Source organism: Salminus brasiliensis, chromosome 3, assembly GCF_030463535.1.
Source record: "Salminus brasiliensis chromosome 3, fSalBra1.hap2, whole genome shotgun sequence".
NCBI lineage: Eukaryota > Metazoa > Chordata > Actinopteri > Characiformes > Bryconidae > Salminus > Salminus brasiliensis.
The window spans coordinates 36885927-36897535 of NC_132880.1; the positions used below are offsets into that span (position 1 = coordinate 36885927).

Below are 11609 nucleotides of genomic sequence, written 5' to 3' on the forward strand. Positions count from 1 at the left end.
TACGATGCTTACTATCAGTATTTTAATTTTAAAAATTTAATTTAAAAACATTTGTAATGTAATTATGCTCGCCATTTTGATTCACACTTGGTATAAAATAAAGATGATATTACCAACAAAGACTAAATAAAAAAGACTAACTAGCAATTAAATGTTAATGACAGATGTAACCAAGTAAAAAGTACATTGCTTGTTTATGCATTTTATATATTGCCGCTGTCACATAAAAACCTTGTATCTCCATTTTGCCATTTTTTACTTTTTGACAAAATTTGATTTAGACATTTGTTCTTTACTTTGTGTCAAAATTTCAGAATGAATAGATCAATAGAAATTCTCCAAAATATCATGGAATAAAATCTTTGATTTTTGTTTCTGTGAGGTCGACATTTTAAAATTTTTTTGCAGGTTTTTGCAACATACTTCTTTGTTTGAGAAGTGATTCTGTGGTTCCCCAAAGATGATAATTGAAACAGTCAGCTGTTGCCTCACAGGTTAACTAGCAACCAAGTGCTGTCAAAAAGTGAATTTTACAGTCGAAAGTGAATTACTTCATTGCCTGTAGAGTTATCATGAAGCCAATTTCATTAGCCTCAAAGTTCATTAACTGCTTGGATTGTCAGTTAGACCTCCCTTTCTGAAGTGGGCCAATCAGGGCAAAGCCTAGAGGGGAAGAAGCTGCCAGAGAATTCCAAAAAAGGTCAAAGAGAGAGGGAGCAGAACAGAATGAGATAAGACAAGAGAAAGGGTGGGGGAGGAGGGGAGATGAATGCTGACCTCTGATTAGTCATCGTGATCACACCTAAATGGCCTCCTGTCAGGAGGAGAGAAAAGCGCTGTGGGCGTCTGGGCTCCGGAGCAGGCCTGTGATGAGCTCTGCTGTATAACTGCTGGAGCATTCAGCCATTAGAGCACCTCGTCAAGTATTTAGACCTGTTAAATATTTAATCAACTTTAATAAGCTGAGTCCAGGTAATGACTCATTAGAACAGCACCTCATTTATCATGTGCACCCAAATATCCATTTTTAAAGCTCAGTGCAATTTAAGGTTACCAAATATATCTCTGGCTCATATGCGGACAGACATGTTATATGCAATCATATAAGGAATGAAGTCACTGCAAATCCTCTTAGAGAAGTTAGACTTTTCGTGTATTTTCTACAGACTCAGAAGGAAGGGAAACACTGGTCCAAAATTTAGCTTTTTAGTTTTTAGGCTGTTTGAAAACAACACCAGCTATGAATGCCTTTTCTTTTGCCTTTTATTTGATGAAATATGAAATAAGATGAAATAAGGTTTTTGGTTTGTTTCTACCACTCAATTTCTTTACTATTTAATCCTGTCAGTCAGTATCCCCAGACTGAGGAGGCTTTTGACAGTTGACCACTAAACACAGGGATTGAAATATATATGATCTTCTCACACTTAATAAGCAGGCAGTTAGAAGAGCCACTCTAGAGCTATGAAATTAGACTGCATAAAAACACAGTTCTGAGTAAATGTATCTTTTCATTCTTTCTTGTATGTACATGGTTTTAGAGTGGTGCAACTGTCTAACTGCCTGAATTGTAAGATACTGGAGATTATAAGATTACATTTCACAGCTCTTCATGATCAGAAGGCTTGAGAATAGGAAGCTTCCATGTGGTAGAGTTCTAACCTACAGACAGGAATAAACAATAAACCAAACTGAGGGGGAGAAACGCCACTCAAAAAGCGCTACTTTTAACACTAAAATGTACAGCACAGTTTAGTGATGTCTTTATCTAAGTAAGGAAATCAGTCTGACAGATAGTTGCCCTCCAGAACCCCCCCCCCCCCCAGGTAACATGTGGGGCATGTATGGGTAGCCCAGCTTGTAAGCAAGTTTTGTCCATATTAGGCTTGTGTATGGATGCCCACCATGGTCAGTAATGGGCTTGGAAGTGGTTAAACATAAGTCCCATCTGGGTTGTGGGCCCATGTAATATGAAGGTGAGCTGTAACAACGGGGCCCATTTGGGAAGCCCAACTGGGTCCCAGTAAAGACACGTATAAATCCACATGAGCATGTTGGCTGGGCTCTAAACACCCCTGGTTTAGATTGTTCAGATAATATTCAGCAGACTAAACTAAACTGCCTGATTACTGGAACCACACATTGCCCTGTTACTAAATTAAAAGCTTGTCTCACTAAGTCTCTGTCTCTCTGCTTTGTCCATAGGGAGGTCACTAAAAATGGGAAAACATAACAGCAAGCTTGCTCCAGAGGTTCTGGATGACCTGACCAAGAACACAGAGTTCAATGAGGCAGAGCTGAAGCAGTGGTATAAGGGCTTCCTGAAGGACTGTCCCACTGGCATCCTCAACCTGGAGGAGTTTCAGCAACTCTATGTCAAGGTGAGAATAGGAAATATTACCAAGTATAACCCTAACTGTATTGGTATTCCTTATCAACAGAGATGTACTGAGTAAGAAACCAAATGTAGTGAATTCAGAACAAGGTGCTGCATTCTTATTAGAACAGCACCAGATAACAACAGGTGTCGATAATATCAGCATATACAGACACAGCCAACAATGCAATAATTATACAACCATGAAGCACAGTACAGTGGAAACGAAACTGTGTACAATGGGTCCATAGCAGCAGTGTGTACCAATTAAAATGTTTTTGCATGTGAGATGGGTGGAGTATGATGTTTCACGTATGGCTGGGTGCAGCCGAAAATGAGGAGTACGGCTGAGAAAAGAGTTTAACCCCTAGTCTAAATTATGCGCTTACCCTAAATGTAGTCAGTGATGCCAAAATGTGTTTCTTTACATAAAACAATGGTGGAAAGTACAGACAAATTTCAGGCTTAGCTCTGCACCACACTTTTGCCTGTTTTTTTTTTATGGATGACAGTATACCAGAAACCCTATTTGCTTAGAGTGGAGTTGGTGAAGTAAAAAGAATCATTTACATACCTTTATGTATGTAAATGAAGGTGTCCATTTCAAATGTTGTAGCTGTCACATCCCACGCACGTCCTTGCATCCTTTACGTGGGCATGGATGTTAAGCAATATATCCACTAGAGGGCAGGTCAGCGTCAAAGGTTTCTGATAACAACAAACATGGTGACGGTGGAGGAGGTTGTGATGGGATAGGATAGAACTTACTACATAATGTACTTGCCACAAAAAAAGATGATTCAAAAAGTTGAAAAAAAATTCTGCCATAAGTTTATTTTCTGCTAGAGTTTCTTCTTCGTTGTTTCTAAATGCCAGTGGTCGTGTCCCACTTGAACGATTTGCTACACCGCCCCCACGATTTCCAGTGGTACTGCTTCGTTCTGTCCATATCCATAAGCTTTTACAGAACAAGCACAAATACAGACATTTACATTTACATGTAAGGCATTTAGCAGACACTCTTATCCAGAGCGACTTACAAAAGTGCTTCACTATTTACCCAAGAAAAACCTCAGCTAGTTTGAATAGCCTAATAATTTCAAGATACCTCTAAGTTTAGACATTACTAAACACAAGTCAGTAAGGTGACCACTCTGCTATTCGGCCAAGTACTCTCAGAAGAGGTGGGTCTTTAGTCTGCATTTGAAGATAGCAAGCGGCTCTGCCGTTTGGACACCCAGGGGAAGTTCGTTCCACCACTTTGGTGCCAGGACAGAAAAAAGCCTGGACACTTGTCTTCTGTGAATTTTAAGGGATGTCGGGTCGAGTCGAGGTGTACTTGAAGCTCGAAGGGCTCTTGGTGTGGATCGGCTTTTTTGACTATTGCCTTCAAGTACAGAGGGGGTGGTCCTTTCCTTTCCAGTGGAGTGACATGGCTGAATTTAGGAACGTTGAAGACGACCCGTGCCGCTGTATTCTGGATAAGTTGCAGGGGCCTGATGGTGCCCAGAGGGAGACCAGCCAGAAAAGAGTTGCAGTAGTCAGGCCATGAAGTGACGAGACAAAATGAATGCCAACTAAAGAACTAAAGGGTTTCTGTCTATATCTGTATTTAATGTTGAGCATAAATGAGCCTAAGCCTCTATTACTTTTGAACTACCTTAGAGTCTAATATTTAAAGGCATAACTAAAGAAGAAAGTAGCAGTCTTGGCAGATTGAGAGCTGAGGGAAAAGCTGTGTATGAGACATTTTTGTTGGATCTGTTTTACACCAGCTAAGACTTCATCAGTTGAGGGAAGAAAATGAAAGAAGTATGACTCACCTTGTAAATGATGTTGCATATTACAGTTCTTTCCCTACGGTGATGCCTCCAAGTTTGCTCAGCACGCCTTCCGGACCTTTGACAAGAACGGAGACGGCACAATTGACTTCAGGGAGTTCATCTGTGCTCTGTCGATCACCTCCAGAGGAAGTTTTGAGCAGAAACTCAACTGGGCTTTTAACATGTATGACCTGGATGGAGACGGCAAGATTACACGCATGGAGATGCTCGAGATTATAGAGGTGAGAACTCTGGTAATACAGTATGTGTGTATATGTGTCATGTTTGGAGTGTGTTTTTTTCAGTACTATAGTCACTTCTTCTTTTTTTTTTTTTTTGGTCTGGTTTAACGTACCCCTCTTCTTCTTCTTTTTTTTTTACCCCTTTCACACATTTCACCCTCATGCTCTTGCCACCTCTTCCTTTGCCTTTGCTCCCAGGCGATTTATAAAATGGTCGGCACAGTGATTATGATGCGCATGAACGAGGATGGCCTGACGCCACAGCAGCGTGTGGACAAGATCTTCAGCAAGATGGACAAAGATCACAATGACGAGATCACGCTGGAGGAGTTCAAAGAGGCAGCCAAGAGTGACCCCTCCATTGTCCTCTTACTGCAGTGTGACATGCAGAAGTAAGAGAGAAGAGGAGAGAGGGAAGGGTGGGGCTGAAACTAAATGTACAGACTTTTAAAACGGAGCAGGTTAGGCCGTGTTCACAGAGAACTTTTGGTAGCTGTCAAAAAACGCACCTCTTGCAGTGACCTTTATGAAAGTTGCCTTAACGGACAGCAAAGCATAGAATAAAATGAATAAAATGTTTGAATAAAAAAGTTCGTTTACCAAGGTTTAACCTTTGACCATGCGTCAGCCAATGTTAAACAGGATATTGGAGATACTAATCACCACTGTCAGCTCACATTAAGAACCATAAAACCCAGCTCTGAAGAGCCGTAAGGACTGCTCACAGCTAGCTTGGTAACAGTGCTATAGCTTGTTCAGTGAAAGGCTACGACTGTATACTATAAGTCTATCCTTAGCTATAGGCCAGAGTCCAGTTTTCTAAAGCATCTTAGTGCTAAAATCATCTTAACCAGTATAGAGAGGGTTCAGTATGATGCTCGCTTGAGCATATAAGAATTGTCTTTGTTCTAAGATGCTTTCAGGAATCAGAATATCTGAATATTTGTAAACATACATGTTGGCACTGGGTACTTTCAGATGAATAACTTGCACCCAGTCAGCAGCTCAGAAGGTTTTTAAGTAGCAGAAGAATTTTAGCTCTGAAAGAAATTAAGAGCCCACATGGCAGTCCATGTCAGTCCAGTCATTCCACCTAAAAAACCCAAGATCCTTGAATTTCTGTGCCAGGAATGGCACAGAGTCATGCAGCAGCAACTGGTGGAGAGCATGCCAAGTTTTGAAAGCTGTGATTAATAATCAAGGTTATTTCCCAAATAGTGATTTCTGAATTCTCTGAGTTCTTATGAGTTCAAACATTAGTATTGTGTTTTGTTTCAATTTGAAAAGAAATTAGGTTTATTTGCATTATCTGAGGTCAGATATTTTTGTTGTTATTTTGAGAATGTTACTGCAAATAAATGCTCTAAATAGCAATATTTCTATTTGCAATTTGGGCTAAATGTTGTCATTGGTTTATAGAATAAAACATAATGCTCATTTTACTCAAACACCTGCCCAAAAATAGTAAAACTAGAGAAATTAATGATGTGGAGTGGTCTCTTAATTTTTTTCGGAGCTGTAGACATGAAACAGACTGACTCAAACAGTTTGTTGTAACAGTGGGCCTTCTGACTGTTCTCTGCCAGACCCAGAAGGAGGCCCTGGTCATTTCAGATAAACCCTATCTATAAGAAGTAAAATGCACGGTAAAACTCTGTGGAATTAATTTACATTAATAACCACAAGATACTGCAAAACACTTTAAAAAACGGTAAAACCCTGTTGTGTGGGACTAGTGTCAATTCACAATCTACAAATGTGCATTTGATTGAAAGTATAAATTTAAACCTGTAAATTGCTTCCATTGAAATTCAAAGATGTAAAAAAAGCAAGCTAGCCAAGATATACTATAGAACTATAGAACAAAAATAAAAACGGTGCATTGTCTTTTGATGGACCCCAAAATCTCTTTGTGAACATGGCCTTTACAAGAGTGGAATAAAAAGACACACATGTACATAGCCTAATTTAGAATGTGTGAGAAAAGTGAGAGTTAAAGGGGCTTCGAACTGAGACCGAAGGATAGAAAGAAGAACTTTGAAGGTGCTGAAAATAAGAGAAGGGAGTGAGCCATTTTCCCCCCTGTCTTTGGCCAGCTGGTGAACTGTGCTGTTTGTCAGAGAGTTGTACCATGCTCTTGTGGCTTCTAGGCCTAAGCCTAAAGAGAAAAAACCCATTAAGAAGCATAAAATATTTACAGATTTTAACTCTTTTCTTTCTTGGGATTTTAATATATAAACGCAGAGGAAGAGTGAAAATGCACCTGAATATTGCTGGGAAAATTTAGATATCTCCAGGTTCTCAAGCTTTTAGAAAACTCTAAATGTCAAACATGCAGTATTCCTGACCATGCAATCTGACCACTAACTGTACCCTGTACTTGATGTGAGGAGGAGGCATAAGCAGTGTTCCCATGATTTTAGTTACACTGCAGTAACCTGTTAACATGTCTGATACTATCCCAAAGCCCGGCCTTCATCAGCTGGTCAGAGAACAGGACGGAAAATATTTGAAGAAAGGCTAGAGGTAAAAGAACTGGACTGAACACTAAGAACATGTACATGAGGATATACGTACATACACACTTAAACTTATAGGATGGAACTGTAAATGTTTCACTAGAAATGCTTTCATATTACACCACAGCCGCATCTGTGTACACACACAAAACTACACTATGTGTATGATGTTGATTTGTCCCTGCAAGTGTGAAAGAGTGTAAACCTGTGTATTTATATGAGAGAATCCTTTTGTGTGTAATTGTGCAGAACTGTGTGTATGAGTCTGTTGTGTCTGTGTGTGTGTGTGTGTAATTCTGTATGAGTGTGCAAATGTGAATGTGTGTGTGTGTGTGTGTGAGTGTGTGTGTGTGGCAAACACAAGTCCTTAACTTTTATTCTCTGCTGTCCACACCAGTGCTGGGAGTATTAAAGTGCTGTTCGTTGTCAGCTGGTGTGCTGTGCACTATTCTCACTAGTTTTCTAATGAACGCTGTAGTTCTCCACTGTCCTCATGACATAACCTCTGCCACAGTGTACAAGCTTAGCAGGCATCATCCCAGAGTAACTGTATTAATATCGTCTCAAAGCCTTTTCTTAATTCTCTCTGTTATAATGAACACTAACACAGATGTAATCCAGGACGTGGAATATTAGATATTGCTGCAATACCTCTTTGAGAATATTGTTGCACTAGGTAGGAGCAAGTACGTCTGCTTTTCTACTGCTACCCAGTGGTGAAATAGCGTAGTCTTACCCGAACCTTTGCTGATGAAGACAAGTATGGGGATATGGCCTGGGCTATAAACTATTCCTTGTGTATTTATGTACTTAATGGCCTTTTTGTACAATGTGGAAAATGCGGATTCATGAATTTCATGAAACTTGATTTGGGGAATACCATCAATTTCTCAACATTTCTGAATAATTCAGTTGCTGAAATGTAATCAAAGTCTTTCAGTGTAGTTTGATGAGAAATGATGCATTGTAGAGAAATGTACTGAGTCAGATTTCTTTCTACATTGGTTGTGATTGGTTTGCAGCGCCAATACTGCCATTTTATTTTATTTACTATCCAAAATAACCATCTTTTTATATCATCACTGGGCTGCAAAAACATGTGTTAGTGTCTGACAGTGTAAATCTGGAATCTGTGAATCTTCATTATTAATTTTATGAAGAATGGACCAACAGAAATGCTCTAACTTGGATTGGAATGTCTCCTGTAAAGTTGTCATTTTGGAGAAGAGAAAATATTTTTTGGTACAGTGGTGATGTGTAATGTTGATAATGGTGATAGTAATACATCTTAAGCATATGCTTTTATATCCATAACCATTTAGGTTTTTTGTAGTGTAGCTTTTACAGGCATTAAACACGCGTGACACCTCTGAATGACTTTGTTTACGTCTCAATGATTTAATTATCCTGAAATTTTAAAAAACTTGTGATAATCCCATTTTACAATGACCACTGTCTTATTGCTGTGTGAGCTCATCACGTGATGTTATACTTGTTAAAGTAAAGCAGTTGCAGGGGATTAGTCTGTGAAGCTCATAATATCAGCTATTGATGCCACCTGTCTTTCAGTTCACTTTATGTATCCCTGGGATGACCAATCTTTTGCAGCAGTGATGTGCTGGCACTTTTTAAGGCCTCTCTTTATTAGCAGGGTGACAATAGCTACTAGATTGCTCACTGCTTTTTCTGTGGCTTAGTTGAGGATTTCACCTTATTCTGCTTAAAACTAAATGACACAACACCTTAAGAACTGTTGGATAAAAACAGTTCAAGTTCAAGTTCTTGTTTTTGTTTTTGTTAAAGAAAGGTAAAACATTTCCCAGAGTAAATGTAACTATTAGCAGAACTGCAGTGTGACTACTACGATGTTCTTGAACTCCTAGACATAGCTACAGAGTTCTGGGCTACTGGGTTATCCCTGTTCAGAGTAACTAATCCTATTCAGAGATTTGATGTGCCAAAAACAGTCAATATAAAAATGACTGCTTTCCAATTCCAGGTTTAACTAGGTTTACTGCATGTCAGCCAATGATTACATGTCAGCTGAAATTACTACTGTTTGAGGCCTGATCCAACTTCCATTAGGTTTCCAAATAAAAATGCAAACAATATTGGGCTATTTTTGTTCATAAGTTGTAATATTGGCTTTTGGATCAAAATATATTTATATAAGTTGTCAGAAAAGCAACTCAAACCTCATAACCATTGCAGTAATGACACTGCAATAGCAAAGTCTGTTAATGTAATCTACACTCACCGAGCACTACTTCAGGTACACTGTACTTATACTGGGCAGTGCCTCCTATTCTTTCAAAACAGCTTGAATTATATGTGGCTTGGATCCCACAAAATGTTAAAACCTTTCCTTGTGCATATGATTGCACAGATCTTCCAGGAGCACTTTAATGCTGTGAATTTTCTGTTCTGCCACATTCCTTTGATAAATTACTGGAAAGGTCACTGCAGAACTTATCGTCATGCTCATAAAACCAGTTTGAGGTGCTTTTGCCTCATGACCTGGTGCAGCATCATGCTAAAGTAGCCACTAGAAGATGGGTAAATTGTGGCCATTAAGGGATCCACATTGTCAGCAATAAAACTCTAATAGGCTGTGATATTTAATTGATGAGTAATTGGTATTAACAGACACAAAGCATGGCAAGAAAATATTCCCCACACTATTACACCACCTCCACCAGCCTAGAGTGTTTACACATGGCAGGACGGGTTCATGGATTCAAACTGTTAGCCCAAATTCTGACTCTACCATCAATACATATAAGAGCAGGCTACACTGTCCATACTGTTGTGATGAGCCTGTGCCCACTGCGGTCTCAGCTATCTGTTTTTGGCTAACAGACCCAAAACACCCAAACGCGGTCTTCTGCTGTTGTAGGCCTTCCACTGCAGGGCTCGACACGTTGCCACAACTGTACACAATTTTGTACCATTGCCTTTCTGCCAGCTTCTGCCCATTCTTCATTGATTTGCTGAACTGCCACTCACTGAATGTGTTTTGTTTGTGCTGAAAATATCAGATCAGCAGTTCCAGAGACACTCAAACCAGCCCGTCTGACACCAACGATTATGCCACGCTCAAAATCTCCATTCTGATGGTTTATATAAACGCTAATTTGGCTGATTTGATAATTGCATGAATGCGTGGGTGCACAGGTGTTCCTAATAAAGTGCTCAGTGAGTGTATATCCCAACATATAATACTTAAAAGGGAATAAATGGGACCAGTTGTGCAATACACTTTTAATAATATGTACATGTGCTGTACATTCTGTATGTCGGCTTTCATTTTTCTGTCACGTTTTATTTTTCAATATTGTAATCGTAAAGCTCCTTGAACAAAGATGTGTTATTTTTGGTACATAGAGAATTAAACTTGTGAATGTCTACTGAATCACCGCAGAAAGGTGTGCTGTGGTGTTGTTTTTTGGGGTGGATTCGTCTTTTTATTATTAGTATTATTATTAGTATTATTATTTATTATTAATCTATAAAATGCATGACAGTCAGTAACTGTTAGCTGTCACTACATAGATAATAGAGAATCTATGAAATTCTCTCTCTCTCTCTCTCCTTCTCTCTTTTTCACCAACCCTCCCCCCCATCTTTCTCTCCCCATCGCACACACATACACACAAAGCACTGCATATTTTTGCACAGACCTGCACAGTATGAGTCAGACAGAGGTGCTGATGTCATGACGGATTCTGTTGTCATGGCAGCGGTGCGGTGGTCGGACACATGCTGTAGTCTGATGACAGTGTGGGAGACGTGTGCGCCTTCCCTCAGGGTCATATACATACACACAAACACACACACACAGGTGATCACACTGACCCGCTCTCAGGGACACCTTTTTTTACCATCCTAACTTAATATAAAATATACAAAATAATAGCAATCATTTTCTTCTAATTATGGCAAGACAATGTGTTCATGCTTTAAAGTAACGACTTAAGGGAGAATGTCCAGGACTGAGCTTTTATAGAACTGATATAGGTAAACTTATAGAGTTTTTCTACTGCTGTATTGCACTGATGTCTTACAGCCATATTGACTGAACTACTAGTTTTGGGAAGTAAAGCATTTCACTTTAATTTCAAAACAGTTAAAACTTACTGACAGTGAAACTAAAAATCTGACATCACCATCACAACAAGTTATATATTGATAATGATGTGTTACGGTAATGACAGATTTTCTTTTTAAGGAATAAAAGCCCTTAGGTCATGGGTTTCCTAACCCTTGTCAAAGCTGGTGTAAGATCATTCTGAAGTATGTATGAATAATGTGAACAATTCTCTTTTTTTGTAGAATTTTAATAAACGGTAATGGCGCAAAGTAAATCAACTCCACAATCAGGGAAAATACATGACTAAATTATTCACAATTCCAGACATCAAAATCTCACTCCTTTCTCACGGCTGACATGTGTTCTCCTGTCAGTCTTTGTTTCCATTTACATAATAAGTGTTACCTTTAAAAACACTACCACAATAAAAAACTTAATGTTGGGGGCGGTGTTATGTTGTTCAAAAAAATGCAAAAGTCTAATACATCCTGTGTCTTTTTCAGTTTTTCTAAAAACATGCCCTGAATAGCAAATTCCTTTTTACTTTCTTTAGCTATA

General features: G+C 39.0%; 1 protein-coding gene across 1 annotated transcript in view; it reads left to right on the plus strand.

Moving 5' to 3' along the window:
- The window catches only part of hpcal4 (hippocalcin like 4), a 32412-nt gene extending 22027 nt beyond the window's left edge, over positions 1-10385 (plus strand). Inside the window, exons 2-4 of the mRNA XM_072676045.1 lie at positions 2206-2381; positions 4227-4442; positions 4641-10385. Coding sequence (XP_072532146.1) covers positions 2220-2381; positions 4227-4442; positions 4641-4838 — 576 coding nt within the window. The 5' untranslated portion in view covers positions 2206-2219 and the 3' untranslated portion in view covers positions 4839-10385. The remainder of the gene's footprint in view (positions 1-2205; positions 2382-4226; positions 4443-4640) is intronic.
- Positions 10386-11609: the final 1224 nt, after the last annotated feature.